This window comes from Apostichopus japonicus, chromosome 11, assembly GCF_037975245.1.
Source record: "Apostichopus japonicus isolate 1M-3 chromosome 11, ASM3797524v1, whole genome shotgun sequence".
NCBI lineage: Eukaryota > Metazoa > Echinodermata > Holothuroidea > Aspidochirotida > Stichopodidae > Apostichopus > Apostichopus japonicus.
Window position 1 is genome coordinate 7,427,910 of NC_092571.1, and position 27,692 is coordinate 7,455,601.

Genomic DNA, 27,692 nt, shown 5'->3' on the forward strand with positions numbered 1-27,692 from the left:
TCGGGTTGTTCAAGGGCTAGGGAATGCCTGGTAATCTGGACTAAGCGGATTAAATTTGCGTAAACTCAATTAACTTTCATTCAGTGTGTTTGGATGGAATGTTTGCATGAGATGCCGAGGGCTAGTATAAAAATAGTAGCGGCAGTTGAGGTGGCTCATTATTATTATTATTATTGTTAGTCGGTGCAAGAGTGACGACGCACTCTTCCGTACCATGCAGGGATTCCTCCCAAATTGAGTCAATGGTAGCTACTGCGTGTTCCTGCTACATGGTAACTTCGTGTTCCCACGTGTTTAGCTGTCAGTGAAGAACCCGGAGTTGCTTATACAACGGTCCCGTAAGTAATTGCATACTTGTCATTACGTTTAGTTTAGAATCCAATTAATTTAATACCGTATTTTTTGTGTTAAGAGTTGCTTTAAATCATATCCAGTGGACTATAGTGGAATTCTCGCAATTGTAGAAAGGAAATATTAAGTTAATTTATTGTATAAATGTAACTTTGTCAGTCCGATATGTTATAATATCAAAATATTAATGTGTAAGGGTTTATGATGTTGTGTGGACACTCTATACATATTGAGAACATGCTAACATTTTCCTCGCACTATTATTCCTCTTGCAGGGATTTCGTTTTATCTTATAATAAATTAGAAACTGTACCACCGTGCCATCGTTGTTTTATTTCCTGTCCACCACCCTAGGCAACCCGTGACACACGGATAGAGACGGATAGAAAGATAACAGACATTGGAAGTTTTGGATATCACAATTCATGTTCAACCTTCTAGACCTAATTTAAAGACTGTTGAAAAAAAGCCAAACAATTCCCGGCAGCTTGCAGATTAGCTACCTATCCATAATCAGTTCTTCTAGTGAAACTTTATAGCATCCGAGTACAGATAACAGTTTTCAAAAGATGACACAATTTTTGCAAAACTTGCAATTGTAACTATATTTCAGAAGTAATTTCACAATGGTTATAAGTAATACAAAAAAGGTCAATGGTATGTGTTAAATGTACCATAATCCACCGCATCACTTACAGTATTTGCCAGTGAATAACATGACTCTTCTCATTTACCCGGCAAACGGATAATATTTCCCCTTAGTCGGTTGGTGAATAGGTATGGCAATTAACAATTACGTCAATGACACTTTGTATATTGAATTACAGTAATAAACAATGTCTTCATCTTTGATCTGTTAGTATACCTTTTAAGTATTGCGGGCTATGATAGGAACCTCTTTCGGAGAATATTGTATATCAACATGTGATGGCAACATTTATTGCAACAAATAGCTCGATCCCAGATTAATTCCTTGTTGAAATAGGAAACAACTTGCATTGTTTTGCGTTCTGAGGTAAATGAAATGTAAAGCTATGCCAATGTACATTATTAACATTAATATGAACAACAATGTAAAAACAAACTATAGCTGTCGCTAATACGTACACTAAATGAATTCATGATTATACCTTGCAACTTAAGCATCATCAGTAGTGTTATGATGTAGCATGTTACTTTAAAGGTTAACTACGCTAATTGATGTTATGCAATTCTTTAATGGTGTATTATAATGCTAATTTGTAAACGTAAAGCACAATCAGTGCAGTTCTAAGCTACGGTCGAGTAACCTCACCGAATGCCATATATATTAGTTTTCAAGGAGTGGCTCGGTCTCTTCTCCCAGTGGCACCAACCTGTACGTCACGCCACGTAAAACAACGATGTCTGCATAGCCCTTACAAAACCTACCTTTTCCGTTCCGGCCTTTCTCCACCATGCCAACCACGCTGTGTGTGACTTACTCTTAACTCTCTTTTGGATACCATTCTTCTGAACTTATTATTTACCTTACCTGGTCCTGTTCTCTATACCGGAGCTGTTATTTATACGAAAAGCGCCTTCCGGAATCTTCCAGACACACCCGCACTACGGTTACAGACTACCCTGGGATTTGACACCCCGACGGAGAGCCCAGCGGTAGCGAGGTACCTTGCGTGCGCGCTAAGTTAACTTTAAGTATTAAGGTATGTGTATTTATGCTAAGTTATATATTTTTGTTACCAAGAGACACGCATTAGATTCTTTTAAAACAAAACCTATCTAACCTACTTTATTGTGTTCGTTTCCCAAACCATAATATCTGGACTTCGTAACAGATATTATTTGGGGGCCTGTCCGGGAAACGAACAAATTGGCTAAACTTGCAAATTTTTCAAAAATACGAGATTAGCAAAATTTGCATCTAATTAGTGTCTCTTGTCTTATGAGTGTTTCTATATGTATGTAATAGCGGTGTATTTATATTTCGCTATGGCCTTTACAACGGCTGAAGCATTTGTATCACAGACTGCATTGTCTATAGAGAATGTAGATGATTTATCCAAAGATAATCTCCTAGACTTAGCTAAGCACCTTAGTATCGTAGTGCCTCCAGCTGCTAAGAAACCTCAGTTGAATCGTATAGTTGGTAATCATTTACTAAAATGGGGTTTCATCAAAGGAAAAGGGGAGGATATGCCAAAATCTAGTGAAGAAAGTGAAGAAGTAAAGAAATTAACAATCCAATTAAAGATTAGGGAACTAGAATTGCAAAACGAAAGAGAGATACGTGAAAGTGAAAAGTTAAAGATAGAGAACGAATTTAGACTGAAGGAATTAGAACATGAAATGGCTCTTAAAATGCTGGAAACGAAAAGTCACATAGGGCAATCTTCATCGTCTTTTGATTTCTCTAAGAACATAAGGCTAGTTCCTCAGTTTGATGAAAATGACGTAGACAGATATTTTACATCGTTTGAAAATTTGGCGAGAAAGTTAGGGTGGCCTAACAAATATTGGACCACATTGCTTCATAGTGTATTCACAGGAAGAGCAAAAGACGTTTACACATCATTGTCGTACTCTGTAGGTTCAGACTATGTAAAAGTCAAAGAACGAGTCTTAAATGCTTACCAGCTAGTACCAGAGGCATATCGTCAAAAGTTCAGAAATACAAAACGCAAAAGTCCAGATCAAACGTATGTAGAATTCAGTAGAACAAAATCGGAACTATTTGATAAGTGGCTTGCTTCTAAGAAAGTTGGAGTAGATTTTGTGCTATTAAGAGAGTTAATTTTGATGGAAGAATTTTGTAACTGTCTTCCAAGGGAGATTAGAACTCATCTTTCAGACAGGGGGGTAGAGCAAATGGAGAAAGCTGCCATTGTTGCAGATGATTATGAGCTGGTTCACAAGAGCTCATTTGGTCAATCCCAGAATCCCAGAGTTCCAAATTATTTCAAAGGAAAGGGCAAATATGGGAGATCAGGAGAGGGCAATGATTCTGACACAAGAAGGGGTAGTTTTGGAAATGCAGGTTCCAGAAATAGGCCCACGTGCAGGTTTTGTCACAAAATTGGCCATGTTTATGAAAGTTGTTTCAGACGGTTGAGAGAAATTGAAAAGCCAACGGCGTTTATTGCCAGTAAACAAAAGTTAATTATGGGATCCCCACTCATTCAACCGAACTATGTTAAGGACAATAGCATATTTTCGAAAAGCAAGCTTTCTAGTAGTCAAATTGAGAAAATTAGGGCAAATCTCAAACCACATGGCTACGATAATTTTATGTCAGTTGGCACTGTTACTAGGCCAGGCAGTAATGATTTTTCAGAAATTCATATATTGAGGGATACTGGGGCATCACGTTCTTTGATGTTGCGTAATGTGTTTTCCCCAAGTCATGGCGTAGAAACCAGTCCAATGCATGTGTTAGTAAGGGGTATGGGAGAGGATACCGTGAGAGCCCCCCTCGTTAAACTTCAGCTCGATTGTGAGTATGTCTCTAAGGTAGTCGAGATAGGAGTAGTAGAGAGGTTGCCGGTCGACGGTATAGATTTTCTCCTTGGCAATGATATTGCTGGTGGCCAAGTCCACACTTCCCCCTGTGTCCATGTATGTAACCAACCTCAGTCTAATGAGGAAACAGAACGGTTGTTAACAGAATTTCCTGGTATTTTTCCGGCTTGTGTAACAACTCGTTCTATGGCTCTTAAAGCACCTAATGTGAATGATACTAATGTTCCAACAGGTGATGAATGTTTCCAACTGGCAGGAACATTCTTTGAAAATCTTAATGATTTATCTCGAGAAAATCAATTTAATAAGAATCCAGCAAAAAATGCTGATGTTGTCAAACCATTGGTTTTAAATCAACAACACTTGATCGAAAGGCAAAAAGCTGACGATCAAATCAAGAAACTTCTGCAATCGGTTCATACTGAACAGGAGATTTCTAAGATACCAGTAGGGTATTATATGTCAAAGTCTGGGGTGCTTATGCGCAAATGGCGGCACCCAGAAGTAGCAGCCAATGAAGAATGGCTAGTTTTTCATCAGATTGTTGTCCCGTCAGAGTACAGGGCTCAGATCATTCAGGTTGCTCATGACCATGCAATGTCAGGTCATTTAGGCGTTAGGAAGACTAGAGATCGCATACTGCGGCACTTCTTCTGGCCAAAGTTATATAAAGATGTAAGTGAGTTTTGTAGAAGTTGTAAAACCTGCCAAATTGTAGGTAAACCAAACCAGAAAATTAAGAGTGCTCCCCTCATTCCTATCCCCGCAGTAGGGCAGCCTTTTGATAAAGTTATCATTGATTGTGTTGGTCCACTCCCCAAAACCAAGTCCGGTTTTATGTATCTTTTGACGATAATGGACGTGGCTACCAGATACCCTGAAGCAATCCCACTTCGAAATATTTCAGCAAAATCTGTTTCTGATGCACTTTTGAAGTTCTTTACCAGAGTTGGACTTCCTAGGGAAGTACAACATGATCGAGGTTCAAATTTCATGAGCGGGTTGTTCTCAGAAGTATTGCAAACACTAGGTATTCGGCAAACGGCGTCATCTGCCTACCACCCCGAATCCCAAGGTGCACTAGAGCGTTACCACCAAACCCTTAAAAATATGCTAAAAACGTTCTGTCACGAAAGTCAGATGGATTGGGATAAAGGTATCGACTTTGTGGTATTTGCAACTAGAGAAACACCAAATGAGTCTACGGGTTTCAGCCCCTTTGAGTTAATTTATGGGCATGAGGTTCGTGGGCCTTTGAAGTTAATGAAGGAAAAGTGGTTGACAGATTCGCCTGCTGAGGTCAATGTACTAGATTATGTATCAGATTTGAATGAGAGATTGCACAAGGCTAGCAAATTGGCAAAGGATAATTTGTTAAAGAGTCAAGATCGAATGAAGAAAAGGTTCGATCAGAAGTCAAAAGAAAGAAGTTTTCAGACTGGGGAAAAGGTCTTAGTTTTACTGCCAGTACACGGTGAACCATTGCGTGCTAGATTCTCTGGACCGTATCGTGTTGCAAAGAAAATTAGTGATGTGAACTACATTATTGATATTCCCGGACAGGCCCCCAAATAATATCTGTTACGAAGTCCAGATATTATGGTTTGGGAAACGAACACAATAAAGTAGGTTAGATAGGTTTTGTTTTAAAAGAATCTAATGCGTGTCTCTTGGTAACAAAAATATATAACTTAGCATAAATACACATACCTTAATACTTAAAGTTAACTTAGCGCGCACGCAAGGTACCTCGCTACCGCTGGGCTCTCCGTCGGGGTGTCAAATCCCAGGGTAGTCTGTAACCGTAGTGCGGGTGTGTCTGGAAGATTCCGGAAGGCGCTTTTCGTATAAATAACAGCTCCGGTATAGAGAACAGGACCAGGTAAGGTAAATAATAAGTTGATACTCCTGGACGGCGTAAGTCTAACCGTCTGTGTCACATTAACATGTTGAAATCGTATCATGAGAGGGGAGAAGACAATTTTTGTGTGATGTCAGTAGTAGAGGATAATGGTGATGAGACAGAATTGTTGGGAAAGTACTTGAAAGTGACTAAAACGAACTCTGAAGTTCTTTGCAATCTTGACAGCAAGTTAGGTCACCTACAGCGGAATGAAAGGGAAGATCTGAAACGGTTAATCTCTTCGTTTCCAAGTATTCTTAACGATATTCCAGGAAAAACAAGTGTATTGTTCCATGATGTTGATGTTGGGGATGCAAAACCAATAAAACAACACCCATATAGACTCAATCCTTCAAAACTATCTGTGGTTAGGAAAGAAATTGAATATATGCTTGAGAACGGGATAATTTCTCCTAGTCATAGCCCTTGGTCTTCACCTATATTACTAGTACCCAAGGAAGATGGATCCCAAAGGTTATGCATAGATTATAGGAAAGTAAATTCAGTGACAGTCACCGATTCTCATCCTATACCTCGTCTCGATGATTGCATCGATCGTATTGGGAATTCAAAATTTGTGAGTAAATATGACTTATTGAAGGGATACTGGCAAGTCCCCTTAACTAAAAGAGCTAAAGAAATTTCGACTTTTGTGACACCGGATGGTGTATGGGCATGTAATGTAATGCCTTTTGGCATGAAAAATGCACCAAGTACGTTCACCAGTCTCATGAACATAGTTTGTAAGGGTCTTAAAGGGTGTGGTACCTATATCGATGATGTTATTTTATATTCTGACAGCTGGCAATCTCACATAGAACAAACCAAGGATTTTTTTGAGAGACTTAAGAGTGCAAACTTAACAATAAATCTAAACAAGAGTGATCTAGGAAAGGCTTCCGTTACGTATCTTGGTCATGTTGTGGGAGGGGGTAAGGTTTTACCCAAAACAGCTAAGGTTGAAGCAATTTATAAATTTCCAGTTCCTTCAAACAAAAAGGAACTAATGCGTTTTTTGGGAATGACAGGATTTTATAGGAAATTTTGTCCGAATTTTGCAGATGTGGCCAGTCCACTCACTAGCCTATTAGCAAAGAAAGTTAAATTTTTATGGTCAGAATGTTGTCAGACCGCATTTGAGAATCTTAAACTCATTCTTATAAGTGAGCCTGTACTTGCGGCTCCAAATTTTAAGATATCATTCAGCATGACTATCGATGCAAGTGACGTCGGAGTCGGCGCTGTATTATTTCAAGAGGATGACCAAAAAGTGGAACATCCTGTTATTTACTTTTCCAAAAAATTAAATCAAAGTCAACGAAACTATTCTACAATTGACAAGGAAGCATTGGCTCTTATTTTATCTGTAGGGCATTTTGAAGTGTATCTTAACGGTCCATATCAAACTGTCGTATATACCGACCACAATCCATTGGTTTACATTAATAAGTTTAAGAACAAGAGTGCACGTTTGATGAGATGGAGTATTTTACTCCAAGGGTATGACCTAAAGATAGTTCATATACCTGGAAAGGAAAACATATGTGCAGACGCACTCAGCCGTGTCGGTTAATTGTTTATATATGTGAGTGGTTAAAGTGTTTTTAATTTGTGTAATTATCATCACATGCTAAGTGTTTTCAAGGGAAAAATACTCCCTTTTTGGTTGTATTTTTCCACTTTATGGGGGGGAATGTTATGATGTAGCATGTTACTTTAAAGGTTAACTACGCTAATTGATGTTATGCAATTCTTTAATGGTGTATTATAATGCTAATTTGTAAACGTAAAGCACAATCAGTGCAGTTCTAAGCTACGGTCGAGTAACCTCACCGAATGCCATATATATTAGTTTTCAAGGAGTGGCTCGGTCTCTTCTCCCAGTGGCACCAACCTGTACGTCACGCCACGTAAAACAACGATGTCTGCATAGCCCTTACAAAACCTACCTTTTCCGTTCCGGCCTTTCTCCACCATGCCAACCACGCTGTGTGTGACTTACTCTTAACTCTCTTTTGGATACCATTCTTCTGAACTTATTATTTACCTTACCTGGTCCTGTTCTCTATACCGGAGCTGTTATTTATACGAAAAGCGCCTTCCGGAATCTTCCAGACACACCCGCACTACGGTTACAGACTACCCTGGGATTTGACACCCCGACGGAGAGCCCAGCGGTAGCGAGGTACCTTGCGTGCGCGCTAAGTTAACTTTAAGTATTAAGGTATGTGTATTTATGCTAAGTTATATATTTTTGTTACCAAGAGACACGCATTAGATTCTTTTAAAACAAAACCTATCTAACCTACTTTATTGTGTTCGTTTCCCAAACCATAATATCTGGACTTCGTAACAGTAGTTAGCAGTAACTCCAACATCAGGTGATAGGGACTATGATCTAAGACAAATGTTTCTTTAAAGTTATCTATAATTATATATATATATATATATATATATATATATATATATATATATATATATATATACATCTTTGTCCCACCATTTCATTTTAGACTATTCTTATCCTCAATGTTCCTCGATTTTTTTTACTTCAAGTTCAAAGTCTACTGCGCTGTCAATATTTACTTTCTGTACAATGTACAAAGTCCATTTCTGCAGGAACCATGTATCAGATCCAGTTGTTGCCGTTATGTGATTTGTACTTGTATGTAATACTAGTGTAGTAACCACACTAAGTTGCAGTGATCTATGATAACAGTATCAGAGCAACTGGTTAATACTAGAAGATCGGCAATGATGGGCGAAAACTAGCTTTCATGTGTCATTCATCTAAAAAATTATATTTTTTCCAATTTGAATTTGTTGGGTATTACAGGCATTGTAGCATTTTCTGAACATTCCCATTCCAACTAGAGTATATCAGAGATGTATATAACCCTCATTCACATTTTCAAACCAGTAAATGCTTTACTAACTGTATAAAATAGAAGGTGTGGGTTGCGTAACGAATTGATAGTACATGGACAACTATACACCAACAATTTGTCATCGTATACATTTAACTCAACCATTGACATGCGTGGTGTTAGGAGCAATGGAATCTATTTATATGGTCTAACCCCGGCCGCCTAAAATAAGGTGGGGTTTGTCCAGGAGGAAGATGCTATGCGGTGGTGTGTATCTGCTTGGAAAGAATGTACCGGTCTTCGTGTCATTTTCTCCCTTTCGAAGATTTGATTTTATGATTTGCATATTTTCTTTCTTCGATTTTGTTGCAATTCAGAACTATACAATGCATGACAAAATGGATACTAGCACAGCTTCTAGGCTGAATATGTAAGTGTTATAAAGGATTCCATCTCTGCTGTTTACTTTAAACAATGTTGTGCGGAAAAATCATTACCCTAACATGGATATGGAGGTATCACAGGAAAAAAAACCTAAAAGAAAATCACACAATTTTTGTGCACAATTAGGCAAATGGCATGATCTTAAAACAATAGAGAAGAGTAGTGTTTTATGTGAATAGTTGTCGGCCTACGTAAATATTTACGTACATGCACTTTTGGGGGGGGGGGCGCGGAGGAGGGCCACTGAAATATCCAGAAAACTTTGGTCAATTATTTGATTGTTTGTGTTGTAGGCTACCTAAAAAAATACAGACAACAATAATCATTGGTTTTGTTAGAGTTAGGTCCTGGTTGTGCCCCTTTTGTTCATATTGGGTTAAGGTGTACGGAAAATATATATATATATATACATATACACACACACATATATATATAAATATATATATATATATATATATATATATATATATACATATATATATATATATATGTATATATATACATATATATATATATGTATATATGAATATGACGCAATTCCTACAACTAAATTTTTAACTAACTTTTGCCTTTTATATAATTATGCAGCACACATGTACAATGCGCAAAGATGGCCAGATTTTCTGTACAGGATGGCTGTATCATCTTTGACATGGACGTTGTGGATAAGGGTCATTTGGCTGTGGCTGGATACAAGCAATGCACACGCAATACCTTCATCGACCTGTTTAACTTAGATATAGAAACAAAAAAACGAAAAAGCCTTATTAAAGGAATCGAAGCCATATTATTCAAAGGAGTTTACCTCTTTGGGTGCAAATCACCGGTGTTTTTGCTTTCTGACTGATGTTTCGTTTGTGACATGTTGCAAAGATAAAATAGAAACATACAGTACAGAAATTAACAATGGTGGTCTGGTGAAAGAACAATATTTTGAAGGTGAAGCTTTGAGTATGGCATTGAGAGATGGGAGTGTTTATGTTGGTTTATCAAGATCAAGTGATGTGATTGTCTTTGATTTAGACTTGAATCAAGTTAAGAGGATCGTGGTTGCTGGGTTTAGTAGCTTAGAGTGTCCTTGGGACATACTAGCTAGGAATGACACGTTGTTCGTGTGTACATTTTGGTCATGGAGAATTGTTGTATATGATAGCAAGAGCAGTGGGTTTTGGCAGCTCCCTGATAGTAAAGATAGTATAGCACATGACTGCACTACGCCAAGTAACCAGCATTATGCAGCTTGTAGTATAGCATTCAGTGTACAGAATAGCTTACTATTTATATTACGGGTTGGCTCTGGTAACAGTTTTGTTGAGATCTATCTTTTCCCTAGTGATCTTTATACTCGCGACGAGGGTGAAATAGCTCCCTTTGGCTATACTTTCTGTGCTGCATTCAATGTTCCCGTTGATTCCATTAGAATCAGGTTCAACGAAACCGTCAATAGTTTGTTTGTGGTGACTCAGAAGAGTGGAGAGGTGTTTGAATATGACATAGTAAGTATCAACGAATATAGGCCAGAAACCACGTGAACGTAAATTTTTGCGTTTATATCATGATGAAAAACTATTGTCAAACCAGATATAAGTCAATGAAAAATCATAACTACAGTGCAGTAGTGTACAGCACTATACAACCGCAAAGTTGTATACCCTTTCCTTGTACCTTACAAACCAATTGACTCATTTACAGACAACTTTAAAACTTTGTAATGTGACATCATTGCTCACCAACAGTAAAATTTAAGTAGACTACGTGACAAACTTATATTACAAATTGTTAAACTGTGATTATGGTCTAGTCAGTTCCATATAGAAAAATCATTTAAATGGAAGGCACTTTTTATAATTCTGTGGCGAAGACACCCAAATAACGGTGAAAATCAAATTGTCCTGAAAAGAGCATGAAAGTAACATATGTTATCACCATATTTTTGACAATTGAGTAATTGTGTAGGCCTACATCCGTGCCCTACCGTTAAGACATACTACGGCGTAAGCATCAATTATCATCATTCTCTAGTCTATGTTCTTCGGTCCTTTTAGATCGGAAAATGTGCATCAATTCATTGTTTTGGTAGCTATAAATACACACTTATATTTACAAACTTGATTTATTATTCAATGCAAAAAAGTGCAAAATTTTAACTACAACACAGTTACAAAACTGGATGTCCTCGTCCCTTGTTTATTTAGTCAAACAGTTTAATTCGCATTTCCTTCTTGCATTTCGGTAAACATTGTCGACTCAGACAGTAAGGAATATCACATAATGAATCATCGATAGGACCAACATTTAGGTATAGCCTTCATTTTTATATATTTTACCCTGTTAAGAAATTAATAATTGTTCACAAAATGGTTTTAAAATGGGGGAAATGGGTACAAAGATGATTTGTCTGTTGGGCCATTTTTTTTTTCAAGTAAGCAGTAGATAGCTTTATTCTAACTTAAGTTTTGCATGCAGAAAGGATGCGTCTTGGATTTGAAATTTGACTTTTCAACTAAATTACTGATGGGGTGGGCTGTAGGCGGTGGGTTCCAAAGTTTAAAGTGAAGCTTATTAGTCGACTCGTTCAAAGACGCATGCTTCTTGACCAAACAAACTTGTTGCATTTATCAACAATCATTTAACACGTTAATATTCAAGTTCTTTATGTTTTTATTTATACAGTACGAGATTACTAAGGATTTTAATCCAGACTTAGAGTACAAGATTAAAGATCACGCAGTGGAGTTCTTTGCGTTGTCACAACTGTACTCTGTAAATAATAAGGAACAAATAACATACCAGAATAGCAGACATAAAATATTTGGTTTCTAGACAATATTGCTAAGCCAGCCCAGCATAAACCATTTTCAAGCATCCTATGGTTAAATTGTTGTTTCGAAAGTTGTGTAAAGATTTTTTTCGTAGCCGATAAAAGAGCTAAATGTTATGCCTAAATCTTTACTCTGCAGTTAGCTTCATAGCTAGCACTGTATGTGCTAGTAAATGTATTGTAGATATAGTTAGGTAATTAAGCAGGAAAAAACGACAGCATTAAATAAAATAACATAGACCATAAACATTGTGGTCAGATACAATTAGTATTATATCATATATATATATAGTAATTAGTGGTCAGATATAATTAGCCGTCAGGTGAAGCTTTTTGCTATCCGAAATCATTTTAAGAACGAAGAGATTTGTACACAACTTCAAATACCAATTCCACATTGTGGTAATCAAGCTACATTTTTCTTAGGGAAGGATGTTCGAGAGTATTCCAGACGTGAACTATCAGGCACAATTTCCAGGAGAGACTTTACCTGCGCCCTCTCATGGTTTATACGTAAGTACATAAAGGGAGAATATTGATATCATTTCGGCTTTACCTGATAGTGAAATACTGCATTAATATTAGAGTTCTGAAAAAGCACACATTTAAATTGATTTCGTGATTCTACAAGGTAAGCAATGATCAATTCCTTTCACTAAAGTTTAGTCACACAAACGTTGTGTGATTTATAGTTTTGAGTGAATACTGTTGTATAATCTGTAGAAAGAAACTACTTCTTCGTGAGAGACCCCTCAAAAGTAATACCGAAGAATGGAGAACAACCAAATGAAAAGAGTTCTGGATAACACAACCGGGGAAAACTCTGCTTAAGTTTACCTCGTATAATATAGCGGATCACTACTACAGCACAGACAGACCGTCACTAGTGTCCTATTTAACATGTATTTTCTACTAAACTGATAATGCGAAAATCCTACCGACTTTACATTCTTTGATGCAGACGTTAGCTACTAATAAACAGTCTTATATACTGTCTCTGTGGATGGGCAACCTTTAAGAAGTTGTATGATTGTTGATGTTTCAGCATTTCATTGTAAGGCATATCACTGTGACCCTTCCGTCTTATCTTTGCGCGGATTGTGAAAATTGTTTACCATAGTGGTGTGTGTGTGCTAGACTAGTTAGTCCAGACACAGTGCTATACTCTCATCTAAAGGGCACTAGTTTCTCAAAGTGGCATAGTTCGGGTGTCCCATTCATTTTGGTATATGTAAGCGTAGTTTCACCGGAAGGACTATAGCATATAATGATACAGTATAATTCGTCACGTGTATTCTTTGTTTCTATCTTCCTCCCTTTTTAATATTTATGCAGTATAAAATGATACAACATGAAATGAGACTTCACTTTGTGAGTAATAAGGAATGAATAACCTTTCAGAATTGCAAGCATAACACATGTAGTTTCTAGACAATATTACCAAGCCGGCCCAGCATAAACCATTTACAAGCATGCTATGGTTAAATTGTTGTTTCGAAAGTGGTGTTAAGTTATCTTTCGTAGCCGGTAATAGAGCTAAATGTTATGCCAAAATGTTTACCCTTCAGTTAGTTTCATAGCTAGCACTGTATGTGCTAGTAGATGTATTGTAGATATAGTGAGGTAATTAAACAGGAATAAACGACAGCATTACATAAAATAACATAGACCATAAACATTGTGGTCAGATACAATAAGTTTTATTTCATATCATATAGATGTTTATTAGTGGTCAGATACAATTAGTCGTGAGGTGTAGCTTTTTGCTATCTGACATCATTTTAAGAACTGAAAGACTTGTACACAAATATCAAATACCAATTCCACATTGTGGTAATCAAGCTTTTATTTTTTATTTAGGGAAGGATGCTCGAAGGTATTCAAGACGTACACTATCAGGAAAAAAATCAGGAAAAGTCCTTATCTGCGCCATCTCATGATCACTACGTAAGTAAATAAAGGGAGAATATTGATATAATTTCGTGTTTACCTGATAGTAAATACTACCTTACTATTAGAGGGCTGAATAAGCATTCATGAAAAAGTTGCTTTCGTGATTCTACAAGGTAAGCAATGGTCAATTCCGTTCACAAACGTTAAGCCACTCAAACGTTGTTCGAATTACAGGTAACCAGTTCAGAGTTAGTTTGTTGTACAATCTGTATGAAGAAATACTTCATCGTAAGAAACCTCTAAGAAGTTATACCACAGAATAGAAAACAAAGAAATGAACAGAACCCTGGATAACACAACCGGAGCAAACGCGGCTTAAGTTTCTCTTAGATATTATAGCGGATTAATACTACAGCACAGAACAGTCCGGATCTGTCACGAAGGATAAAACAGGAAGCATCTGTTCTTGTCATTAAACAGAAACAAGCTTATTAGGAAACTGGCAAAATGCACGTGAGATTATCGAATCTCTTGCCCAAAATTACAACGAGTGAAACAAAGCATGCGTATTGGCTCATAAACAATACCATTTCACTACAGCATGAGCCAACAATTTTAAGTGGTGTGGCCTTTTCTCTCTAACGTTCCCTTAAAACGCCATACAAAATATTTAAATTGTGTGAAATATTACGTATTAGCTAGAAATGTATGATTTAAAAGTTATCAGTGATTCTTACATGAAACGAAACCACTTTATAAATAGAGATAGTGGTCAGATTGCGAGTACTGTAGGCAGTATTGTTTATATAGTCTAACAGTTTAAATTCGGATTTCCTTCTTGTATTTTGGTAAACATTGTTGGTTCGGACAGGAAGGAATATCACATAATCATCGATAGGACCAACGTTTAGGTAGAGCCGTCATTTTTATATATTTTACCCTGTTAAGAAATGAATAACTGTGCACAAAATGGTTTAAAAATGGGGACAAGGGGCCGTACTTAGATGATTTGTCTATTGGGCCATTTTGTTTTAAAGTAATCAGTTGATAGCGTTATACGAGCTTACATTTTGCATGCAGAAAGGATGCGTCTTGGATTTGAATTTTGACGTATCAACCAGATTACTTATGGGGTGGGCTGTAGGCGATGGGTTTCAAAGTATACTCTCTTTTAAAGGGCACTATTTTCACAAAGTGGCATAGTTCGGGTGTCTTTCTGACATTTCTCTTCCAGTTTGGTATATATAAGCCTAGTTTCATCGGAAGGAGTGTGTAGTATATAATGATACAATATAATTCGTCACGTGTATTCTTTGTTTCTATCATCCTTTATTTTTGAGAAATGAATACTTTGGCACAACTATGAACCACTAGCATGCTACACTTTAGTAATCCATCTATTCATCTTAATATTTATGTAGTATAAAATGATACAAAATTAAATTGCAAGCATAAAATATGTAGTTTGAAGACAATATTACCAAGCCAGCCCAGCATAAACGATTTACAAGCATGCTATGGTTAAATTGTTGTTTCGAAAGTGGTGTTAAGTTATTTTTGGTAGCCGGTAAAAGAGCTAAATAAATGTAATGCCTAAATTCTCACTCTGCAGTTAGTTTCATAGCTAGCACTGTATGTGCTAGTAGATGTATTGTAGATATAGTGAGGTAATTAAACAGGAATAAACGACAGCATTACATAAAATAACATAGACCATAAACATTGTGGTCAGATACAATAAGTTTTATATCATATCATATAGATGTTTATTAGCGGTCAGATACAATTAGTCGTGAGGTGTAGCTTTTTGCTATCTGACATCATTTTAAGAACTGAAAGACTTGTACACAAATATCAAATACCAATTCCACATTGTGGTAATCAAGCTTTTATTTCTTATTTAGAGAAGGATGCTCGAGGGTATTCAAGACGTACACTATCAGGCAAATGTAGCCGGTCAAAAACGCAGTGACGAGGCTTAAATATATTTTTAGGTTTGGGAAGATTACAAGTGGCACCTCCAAACCAGGGTAGGGCCGATTTATTCTGAGATCGTGGGGACAACTTAAAAAGGCGGAATGCTCACACAAAAACAAACAAATAAAGGTAAAGTGGTGTGTTTACGATGCACATGGACGTTGTATTAATATCAATGGGGTTACTTTAACTTAATGTGAAATTATATGAATGGGTGTAACTTACATATCTCGGAACTCTTACTTCTTATAACGACTCCACTGAACTTAATGGAAAAATAATACTTTATCAGTCCCAACGAAAATAATAACAAAATCGCGGCGCGGGTCGACCGAATACAATTTGAGAACGAAATTGTCTCCTTGGGAAACTTCTAGGGCGGTTCACTTAGTTGGGGACGTCTCTGGATTGGGTGGTTCTCTGGACAGCTCGCTACTCGGGGAAATAACCTCTTGGGGCGTCTCAGCTTGGGGCGTCTCTAGGAGAAACTGTTCATCACTCGGGTTGGGTCATCGCAGGGGTTCACTTCCGGATCCAAACATTGGATTTAAATGGGAATTTATAGTTCAGTTACATCACAACAGAAAATTATATCGTTGCCAGATATTAGTACAGGATGAAATAAAGTTCCGCCTCCATTGGTACAGCTCCGGGTGATAAACTTTTATTAAATATGAAATTTCCTTGTAAAACAGTTCCAGGTTTTTACTAAAATAGAATATCCATTTGTAGAACAAGCTCCAGGTATTCACTAAACTTCTATAAAAACTCCATGGGTAAATAGCTTCAATTAAGTGTCCATTTAACTTCTAATTAATTTAATACTGGTCGTCTACTCTATTACTGGTGAAGTTAGTCTAAGAAAATAATTATGATCTCGTGCCCAACCATTTCAAATTTAATCCTTCCCCTCTTCTCCTCTAACTATTACAAACTTAATCCTTCCACTCTTCTCCTCTAACTACTGTACCTACTGTAAACTTAACTCGGCATCAGTGTCTTATCTTAATTTCCCCCTACCATGCTACCTTATTCACTCCATCCCATAATAATAAGAATACATCCCATAATAATAAGAATTCATCCCATAATAATAGTACAAGGCAACTCACACATGACCACCTTAAACCAATTAAACACAAAGCTTGGTTCATTGAATATTCATGATTTAGTCTTTGTCTCAACTTTCCCCCCTCCTACTCTAGACCAGCTTGCCCTCCACTTCCTGGTATCTGAGGTCCAGTGACCAACCAGCTGTCAATTAATACTTAATACATAATTTACCAGACACATTACTTAATTTATGGTGTCCTTTGGTACATTTAAAATAATCATCTATCACCAAAACATTCCTATCTAACCAAACAAAAGTTATAAAATTGTCTATTCAACCCACGGTTCTGAAAAGGATAGACTCTTGGAGCCACTCATATATTCCTAGAAAATAGGACCACGCAAAACAATTACTTAGCTTAAGAAAAAGACAGGTCACACAAGGCCACCCGACCACTAACTGTTGCCATGTAGTAGTTAGCAATAAAAGTGAAAATTAAGGGAACTCATAAATCTACCAAGTAAAGGTTATTCATTGTCAAATGAATAAAAACAAACAAACAAAAGAAAATGATCAAATGAATAAAAACAAAGATAAGAAAATGAAAGAAAATGATTAAATGGATAGAAACAAAAGGTGGAAAATAAAAGAAAATGATAACTATACAAAACATTAACCAGGTTATGCTCTGGTTACACAAACATTCAGGAAAAGGCTTTATCTGCGCCCTCTCATGATCACTACGTAAGTAAATAAAGGGAAAAAAATTGATATAATTGCGTGTTTACCTGATAGTGAATACTGCATTACTACTAGAGGGCTGAATAAGCATTCATGAAAAAGTTGCTTTCGTGATTCTGCAAGGTAAGCAATGGTCAATTCCGTTCACAAACGTTAAGCCACACAAACGTTGTTCGAATTACAGGTAACTAGTTCAGAGTGAGTATTGTTGTACAATCTGTATAAAGAAAATACTTCATCGTAAGAAACCTCTTAGAAGTAATACCACAGAATGGAGAACAATTATTTGAAAAGAACCCTGGATAACACAACCGGAACAAATGCTGCTTAAGTTTCTCTTAGATATTATAGCGGATTTCTGCTACAGCACAGAACAGTCCAAAACTAGTGTCCTGCTTAACACTTACTTTCTACCAAACTGCTAATGCAAAAGTCATACCTGACTTTATATTCTTTGATGCAGAAGTTAGCTACTTAGACTCTTATATACTGTATTTGTGGATGGACAACCTTAAAAGTTGTATGACTGTTGATGTTGTTGCCATTTCATTATACGTAATCTGAATATGACGCTTCCGTCTTGACCTTGCGCGGATTTTGATAATTGTTTTACCATAGAGGTGTGTATGTAAGACTAGTTAGCCCAGACACATTAACTAATAAAGCCTCTTCTGAAGGGCAAGTATGTCTCATAGAATAGTTCGGGTGTCTCTCCGACATCCCCCCCCCCCAGTTTGGTGTATGTAAGCCTGGTTTGATCGGTAGGAATATAACATATAACGATAGAATTTAGTGCGCCACGTATATTCTTTGTTTCTATCTTTCAATATTTCAATCATAAGGTCCCGAGTTCGAGTCACTCCAAGATTCATGAATGTCGCCCAGTTACAGAGTTGTTGACAATTCATAATCATGAACGTTCAAATATAAATCTAAGAGACTGACTTTGGTCAGCTTGCGGCTTTGATAAGCCAGTAAGGCTTCTTTGCGAGTTCCTGCTCCCAGGAGGATCTAAATACATACATACATCTTCCTCTTCCTTTTCCTGTTCCTTTCCCTCTATTTTTGAGTAATGAATAATTTGGCACAACTATAAACTACTACCATGCTATACTTTAGTAATCCAAACATTCATCTTAATATTTGTGCAGTATGCAACGATACAGGATTCAATCAACAAGATGCGAGTGAAGACTTTATCATGTATGTTACAGTCGTACCATGCAAGTTAAACAAGTAGCAATGTGTTATCATGTTTAGGCTCTACCAAATACTACTGTAAACGTAAAATAGTGAAAATGGTCTGTCAGCAGTCAGTTAGACTTTAAGTTATAATTGCAAATATTTACGATAGAATCCGTTTCTTCTTTTAAGGAAGGTAAACATTAGTACGGCGATGTTTTAGAAAGTTCCTTTCACCAATGTTTTTAACATCAAAATGTTGCAGTAAAATTCCAATTACCTGTAGCCACACTTGTTATATAAACAGTGGTGCATTGTGTTGGCCTGTACCTTGATTTATCGCCATGCTGAGCCTACGAAATTAAACACAAAGTCAAGGTATCTATGTATATATTACAAAACAGAATTGATTAAGTAGGAACAGTATATATTTCTTTGTAGGACGGAGAAGAGAATGTAATGAAACAACGTAGGTTATGAATGTAAGGTTACTTCATATTGTGTGCGGTCTAATTCATTTGCTGGTTACAAGGTGAACATTTTGTCACAATGAAATGGACTTGATTTATACTGATTTGATTTTCTTCATAGGGAATCAATAGTACAAAAAAAGGATGGAAGCTGGGATGGGTAGCATGTTCTGATACAATGAATGAAGTTCAAAGTGGGGTTAAAATACCAAACTATGATTGCTATTTTGGTGTCTACTGTTGTAGTTAAGAAGTCTTAATAGGTGAGCAATATTGTATACACACATAACTTGGAAGTATTTCTAATACGTCAGGATGGGTGGTCATCTCTTTGTCAGTTTTACTGCACAGATATGCTTTGAAAGGGCTGATCACGACTGAAAATAATATTAAAATTAATGGAATAAGCTGAATTGTTGATAAATACGAATAATATATAAATTCCATTTACACATAAGGATAGAGCAGTCTTTACAGTCATTTGTAACAACATGTATCTATGGATGTCATGGACTATCACGTTTCTTCTTTTAAATGTGTAATTCGAACATACAAACATGTGATATTTATAAAATACCTAATACCTAGTTGTTTTATTAACAGGCGACACCAACGTCTATCGATGAAGAAGAATCATTTCACGAAGAAACTGAAACTTCGGATGCACCAGTTCTAAAAGGTATTGTCATAGAGAAATATTTTGCAGTTTACTAGGTTTTTGTTAGCAATCTCTGAGTCAGTTCCTCCACTATGTATTCAGACTCGAATTATTAGGAGTCAAGCCAGAATGTATCCATGTTTTCTTTTTTTCCCTTAAAATTCCCGAGTACGGGAAGTGTTTCGGAAAAGAAATTGCCTTAGACGCGGTGCGTATGAATTGTTACGCTCAGAAGGTTTAATGTCGTGTCAAAAAAACAAACATTTACACTCGAAAAATATTTTTCTACCGTTATAACCTTTTAGAATGTGTTATACATAAATGACAGACTTTTTATCTAACACAATATATTTCTTTCTTTTTGTCTGTGCAATTTGAATTATTGTTGGCATTGACAACACTTTTTCTGCCGAAATGCGATATGTTGATCGCTTGGGTCACAAAACAAGCGGGAACTGTCGGAAATCAAACAAATGGCGAATGCCATGGGTGACAATTAAATCGATTTTTAAGGTTGAAATAAATGTTTTCAAGCATTTCGTGCTGCTTCTGTCGAAAAGAGCGTACTGCAAAACGTAAACGTAAGTAATCAAGCATATCTCTTCCTTTACCTGCATTATAGATACCCCTACAATTTAAAGATGAATATTTTAATTAACTTGCCATTTAAACATTGCATTCTATCACCTACTGTATTCAATAATGACTTATCTTGATTTAAAGGATAATCACAAAGCTATTTAAAGAATGAAACGCCACACAAAACAAACAAAAATATATCCAGATTTTCAATTAATCGGTCAGCATTTTAGTAGTGTCATCCTTGTTAACTATGAGAGATGCCGGTACTGGACAGGTATGAAAGATGCTTGCTGACGTATTTCCGGAAGTTTTTGTCTTGAAAACCTGCGGACATCCCTAACGTTAGTGAAGACGTCACTGATTATAGAAATATTTGCCTCTCGATACAATTTACCTGTAAATTTCTTTAATGCAGCCATTAAATAATTTTCTCTATAATTGAATTGAGACATTTGACGTGAACTCGGCGAAGTTCCTTTCCTGTGCTAGGTGCTCCTCCCGGATTCTCTCAAATTGTTACTAGAAAACAGACCAACGATATGAACAACTAAAGAGATGATGTTTACGTGAATGTAGTGTCTTTAGTTGATACGTCCACGGTGAAAGAATGTGTTAAACATATTTTTTTTACTTAAAGACCGAAAGACATTAATTGGAGCTATGTTGCAAGAGCTGTTAAGATTGATGTCCTTGATGTTTTGCAGATCAATGCACAACCGTTTCTCTTGTAGAGAAACTGATGATAACAACGGAAGGCGGGCGGATCGAGATTCCAAATACGGGTGTCAGCTTAGAAATACCTCCTGCTGCCCTAGAAAGGGAACAGCTTATTGAAATAAGAATTATTCCAACTAATTTCCAGAAAGAGGAAGCTCTACCATTTGCTAGGAACTCATCAGTGGTAGTTGAGCTCCTACCAAGTAATCTCAAGTTACTAAAATCAGCAAAACTGATATTACCTCACTGTTTGGTTCTCAAGAAAGACTGTGAATGGAAAGCAACAGTGTACACCAGTCACCATGAAGAAGGTATGTAGTACTTTATTTATTACTTAAAGTCTTTTCGATGAAGCCGATAAACATTCACATGGCCATGGTTGCACATAAAGATTTCTACACAGCTAGGTAATTTATTTTTTAAAGTTTTGTTTTCATGTTATTTTTGTTCAAGATAATAACTTTTGAAAACTTCTTTGATACAAAAAGCCATTAAGCAACTGTTGAAAAATTGCAATAATTCTCTCGTATCCGTAAACGCTGTTTTTTTTTATTCAACATGGAGCGCAGAAGAAACTTAATGATTCATAAATTTGACAAACATACAACATAAGACAATGGACGAAACATAAATCACTTTACGTGAATAATATGCATGCATGTTTCCCACGCGTATCATGATTTTGTTGCATTTTTCGTATGTTGTGCTCACTAATTTGCTTCACTCACAGTTTCCAAATGTTGACTATAAGTGAAGTGTTTCATTGTAACTTCATATACTGTTTTAATTTTCGTTTGTTTCTAAGACACCCAGCCACTCTGGGAAGAGGATAGACATACTGTATCTGAACTATACGAGGAACATTGTGTGATTTGGCTTCAAAGTTTTTCCTGGAAGAAAATTGAAGTGGGTGATAACATCGTAGAGGCCAAGACTTTGCAATTCTTTGCTGCTCGACGTCCGTCTTCCTCTGATACAGATGTGTATATAGACGTGGGCTACTACTGGGACTCACCAGGATGCCAACAGGTGAGGCAGTTATTAAACTGACTAATTTAGTTCACATTTCCTGCTTGAACCTCTATATCTAATAGCGCCTTTGCTCTTTCCCTCCTAGAAAATCACATTGCATGAACATCGTACATCGTTTTACAAGAATGGACACTTACCATTGAAAATTTTGTTTGTCAACGTATCCTCCTCTATGTGGACATGCGATCAAGATGAAGTAAACCCAAAGGTATGATGACACGAGAGGAATATTAACACATATTTATACTGATATAAAAGGTGTTTGGGGAGAAAAAGTGCAAATCACATCAGACCATCAAACTACCGTCTAATTTATCTCGACTTGTCGAAAAGCGAGGGTGAGTGGCAAATAGTTTGTGGTTATATGATGTTAAATATGTGGTTATATGACTATTTATCTCAAGTCAACTAATAAAACACCTGATGTGATGGTTCTGTGACATACTTAATAAGAGTTAAACATTCCATAAATTACATATTTAAGGGAATATTTAATGGTCAAAAATATTAGCAATGGATGATCATAAGCAAACAATTAGATTTATTCAACAGGTGGTGAGTCCATTAATTCTACTTCGTCAATACTTCTCGCTACTTCAAGATCAACAGTGTACTACTTTTAGCGTATTTTAGTCCCGTTGCTGTTTTATCCGCAACCACAGTTTGACGTATTTTCATTCCCCTTCCCTATAAGTCAGTCATAATTTATCGTTTCATTACCAAAACGTCTCACTGGTTGTCAAGGCTTGAGTCCAAAAGAGTACATATGTAGGTGTTTCAGATGAAGGTAAGTACACAAAGTAGCTTAGTGCAGAAAGATATCATTAAAATGAAACTGCTGACAGGCAACATTCTAAACTCCAAAAGATCTCTTCCGTTTCTGGCATTTATTGTCTTACTTAAGAGTTCTTTATCATATATACCAACCAAGAGATACTTAAAACAAGCCTTGTAAATGTTGATGTTGCATTTCCCCTCTCCATATCAAGGGTAACTGTCACTGTGTGCGAGAGTGAGAGACAACACTCACCGACGGATAAAGCCTGGAGTAGTACAAAATGCCTGTATGAAGCATTTAAGCTATAACTGTAGAAACTTTACGGTTGACATATTATGAAAATACTAACTGGAGTACCTATGTTCCATGGTTTTTAGACTGCCAAAATACTGGAAGAATACTATTTCTGCAAAAAGTACTTCCTATCCGGAACTTTTTTTTAATGTCTTTAACTAGCCTCCCGGTATTCACAATACATGGAACTACCAAGAAGATACTTTGCATTTTTGTTTTTAAATTTCCAATTGCATTTATCAAAATGTTAGGCGGTTGCAGTACTAGTCTTAGTATACCTTTATGATTTTTCTGCATCTTTTATTTTATTTTATCCTTAGGAAATAACATTTAATCGGGTTCTTACTTCCGAAGCAGATTTCTGCACATTTTTATTAAGAAGGCAAGTTACATCGGAGGCTAGAGGATGTTCATGCGAATTCAGAGTTGGACAAGGATCTGATCTTGTAGATTTAAAATTTGAACTCGAGGTTTGACTTAATCATCACTTTTTTCTTCAATTGATATCAACAAAAGTACAGTTTTGTAGTAGTGGTGAGAGTGAGACGTAAGCTTGGTTGTTTTAAACTTGCTATAATAAAATAAATACCACATTTCATATTTAGCGATAGCGATGTAGTGATTCAGTAGATCATACAAATCAGCTATTGAATTTTATTAGGATGATTTATATATATATATATATACTTTATAGTAATCCATAGGGACGCAATCATACCGCTAAAGCATTAGTCTTTGCTGTCATTAAAACGCAAACAATATCATGGTTTAAGAAGAACTTCACTTGATGTATATGCACCATCCATCTATAACTTGAACAAACAGGTGCCAGGCAATTCCAGTTCATTGAATATCGACAACTTAGTAACAGAAAAGAAGACTAGTATTGGACGCCTAATCGGTTCGACTTCAACCCTTGACTTTGTTGTTATTGAATCAGTCTTACAGGTAACATGTTTACAGTCTTATATATCATATTATGTTACAGTATACCATTAGTTACCACTGTGGATTCCTTAGATATGATGGTTTAGCCTTTACCTTTAATTAGAGATCTGTATAACTTCAAAGTAGATCCTACCGAAGTATGTATCGCTCGCTAACTTTACCCTTCTTCTGAATATCGACGAATGCAACGAAGATTTATTTGGCATGTATTTGTCTCAACGAACTACAACAGTCCTATTTATCCGTTACTAACCAGCCTTGTAATTCTTCACTTGAATTTGGCATTTTTTATTCTGTGAATTACTCAATAGCTCGTGGTGCCACTTGTTTCTTGACAATGGCGAGTCTTTTGTCATTCTGTATCCATTGTTTTACCTTATGTGTGATATCGAATTATAAGTATACCTTGAATTATTATTGAGTGGTAATTATCAATATTTTGAACTCCACTTTGAATCAAAACACTGTCGTCGGCATGACAGTTTGAATGAATACAAATTACGTTACGAACAATTAAAATTTAAAAAGTAAGGTAGCAAAGACGTATAAGAAATATGGTATAGATGCGTTACAAAGATCAGTTTTGTTCAAGCGCTGGTATAAATATTTTTAATTCATCAGGTATGAACCATTCTTGTAAGTACAATTTTGCAACAAAAGTCCTATTTTTTAGGTTCTGGCTAGAAAGATTGAGGATTGGAAGGAAATAGGCAGAAAACTTTTACTAAAAGAAGCAGAAATGCAGACAATCGAAGTAGAAAATAAGAAGAATGTGGAAGCAGTTTATAAGATGTTACTCAAGTGGAAACGAAAAAATGGAAAGATGCCTCATACAGGGTACTAGGAGAGGCCTTGAAAGAAGCTGATCGAAAGGACCTTCAAGATGATTTGTACGATCAAGGTGAATATTTCATGAAATCAAAGAAGTGAACAAAATTCTTGAAATGCTCATGAGGAATGACTTGCAGAGCTTTACGTGTTGCATTTCATCTGAGTTCAATTGCTCGATGCAATCGTATTACAAGTTCATTACCAATTAGTTTATTAACGACAAGCTTTATTTCAATGTCAAAACATTTGACACTTCAAAATGGTTGTTATGTGTTCAATGTGAAGTGCCTGAGTAAAGAAATTGTCAGGGCAAGAGTCAGAATCATAACTGTACTTACTCTATTAATTTTCTTCCTTTGTGTAAGAAGAATTATTGCATTAGTTTGAGTACTTGCAAGGTTTGGTAGCACTATTGGCTTTGGTGAAATTGCATATCAAACGTTATATTGCATAAAAATAGCTTATCAAAGAAATTTTAATATTTTTGTCACGTTTAGCTAATTGAAAAGTAAATTTCGTTATTCGTACATCTTTATCCATGTGTTTCATTTGTATGAATTGTTTCGTTTTACTTAATACTTTTGTCAATCTTTAGTTTGTTACAGGGTCAGCGAGGTTTGACACATCAGATCCACCTACTGTCAACACTATCAACTGGTAAGAGACGTTTAAGTCATGCATTTGCTTTGGTATAAGACAAAGAGCAACTAAATGTTATCTTAAACTAAAGATAGTGTCATATGATTATTTTCAAAGAATCAAGACTAAACAATTCGTGAGGTATATCTCTACTTTGTTTCATATACATTTCAGTTAATAAATATTTTGTTTTCATTTAACGTATTTATTTCAAAATTGAAAGTGTACTATCATGATTAGAAAAGGGTATTATTTTGGCTTAGTTAGATTCTACATGACCCCTTCGTTCGATTCAGCCAGTGTTCTGTTTTACAGCGGTTATGTTGAATTTAATATTCTATTACTGTTACAAAGGGGGAAATGGAAATACAAATTGAAACTGCAGGTCCTTAATGATAACACAATGTGTCGGTTGACCAGGTAAATAGTATTTATAAATTTAGATTCGATCATTTGGGAGGATTTGAAAAATAATATATTCTTGCTTGCCTTTTTGTTTAATCTTTCACATACGTTTATTTTTTACGTTCTTATACAAATCACAACAACAAGTTAATCAGCTTTGAATTAGCAAAAGGATTTATTTTAATTCCTTCGTTTTTTTTTATTTACACAGTATGAAGATAAATCGGAGTTGGGCACCTGTGAGATACCATTAAAGATTGTAACCTCCTAGGTAATAGTATGTAATACCATTGGAGATTAAAAGTACAAGAGCATTTTATTACTGTCCTAGTGAAGAAAACCTTATTAAATGCATATATCCCAGAAGAGCTATACTAAGGTTAAAGTGATTGCAAATACTTTCAATTTATTGCATTACGTCAACGTTTCATATATCTATGTAAAGTCAAAGAAAGGATCATAACCGAAATATTACACATACCACATATTTAGGTCAATTATTCAGTTTTGAATCGAGGTGTTCTCAAACGTTAACATATCCTAGAGTTATCAAATATATAAAATAAACAACAACAAAACATGTGACTAGGTATGAAAATATTAAAATAGGTTTCACGAAGGAGTTTCAATTTCTCTCAGTTGGAATTTCGTACATGAAATTATAAATTCCATCTTAAAGATATGGGAAGCTATACTTTTGAGACACATAATAAGGACATGTTGTTTTATTGGAAACAGAACTGCAAAAATACCACACAAAGAAAGTGAAACATAAAGAAACAATAAAGTTCATAACGGAGAGATAATAACCAACACAAACTGTTCTATTTTTAACAATGTTATAATCCATTTTTCGCCTAGCTGTTTGTAATATTTTACAAAGAATTGATCAAATGCACAGAACGAAACTTGTATATTTGAATTTTAACAAATTTAAATTTCTGTTCAGTTATAATGACTGTAAAAGGTTTCGACAAAATTCATGCCATAGCTTCCCAATTTCAAATTATGGACCTTAACAAGAACACTTAAAATACAAAGGGTTGAGGGTCATCCCCTTACAGAATCCCCAAATCAAAAGTGTTGTACATATATACTTCATAACACAATAAAAAAATTGTTGTCAAATCCATAAAGGATCAGTACAGCAAAAACAAACCCATGTAACAATCAGTAATATTTATTAATTTGTTTATGTGTATTTAGGCTCTTTCTTAAAGTTAATACTTTTTATTAAGACTTAATATTTCAAAGAATCAAAGTTCAATTATATGATATTATATATAAAGATATATATATATAAAGATAAATATATCAAGATATACACACGCACATATATATATATATATATATATATATATATATATATATATATATATATATATATATATATATATATATATATATATATATATATATATATATAATCATTGTTTTATAGTGTGTGTTATATATAAGTAAAGATTCATGTAAATAATAAATCAATTTGAAAACTGTCAATTTCACAGGTAAAGAGTTGAAAAGAGGTTTTGCATAAACATGCAAAATATTTACATCCTTTGCACTGTAATCTATATTTATATATAAATAATGTTGACATAATAAAT

General features: G+C 35.6%; 1 protein-coding gene and 1 long non-coding RNA gene across 5 annotated transcripts; both read left to right on the forward strand.

Moving 5' to 3' along the window:
• Positions 1-272: 272 nt before the first annotated feature.
• On the forward strand, positions 273-9,820 carry LOC139975876 (uncharacterized). The gene is made up of 3 exons (XR_011795939.1): positions 273-338; positions 8,997-9,049; positions 9,652-9,820. It is a non-coding gene; the product is annotated as an uncharacterized lncRNA (long non-coding RNA).
• A 2-nt stretch (positions 9,821-9,822) lies between these two features.
• Positions 9,823-27,428, forward strand: LOC139975875 (uncharacterized). Of its 4 annotated transcripts, none has more exons than XM_071984144.1 (14): positions 9,823-10,559; positions 12,311-12,397; positions 13,745-13,831; positions 15,682-15,721; positions 17,506-17,552; positions 19,805-19,880; positions 21,173-21,469; positions 21,964-22,187; positions 22,276-22,398; positions 23,583-23,732; positions 24,088-24,210; positions 24,884-25,111; positions 25,637-25,698; positions 26,297-27,428. In XM_071984144.1, the coding sequence occupies exons 1-12, from the start codon at positions 10,017-10,019 to the stop codon at positions 25,052-25,054; spliced, it is 1,968 nt and encodes a 655-aa protein (XP_071840245.1). In that variant the 5' UTR covers positions 9,823-10,016; the 3' UTR covers positions 25,055-25,111; positions 25,637-25,698; positions 26,297-27,428. The 4 variants fall into 4 exon arrangements, with proteins under 4 accessions (XP_071840245.1, XP_071840244.1, XP_071840246.1 ...); XM_071984143.1 differs by having other exon boundaries at positions 21,146-21,469; positions 26,297-27,427; XM_071984145.1 differs by lacking the exons at positions 15,682-15,721; positions 17,506-17,552 and having other exon boundaries at positions 21,146-21,469; positions 26,297-27,427.
• Positions 27,429-27,692: the final 264 nt, after the last annotated feature.

What these genes read in the sequence shown, in the direction of transcription:
- LOC139975875 (XM_071984143.1), top strand. Translation starts at nt 10,017, where the DNA reads ATGGCATTGAGAGATGGGAGTGTTTATGTTGGTTTATCAAGATCAAGT. An exon ending in CGCCCTCTCATGATCACTAC is followed by an intron (nt 17,553 to 19,804) that starts GTAAGTAAATAA and finishes TTTTATTAACAG; the next exon opens with GCGACACCAACGTCTATCGA. An exon ending in ACTCACCAGGATGCCAACAG is followed by an intron (nt 22,188 to 22,275) that starts GTGAGGCAGTTA and finishes TTTCCCTCCTAG; the next exon opens with AAAATCACATTGCATGAACA.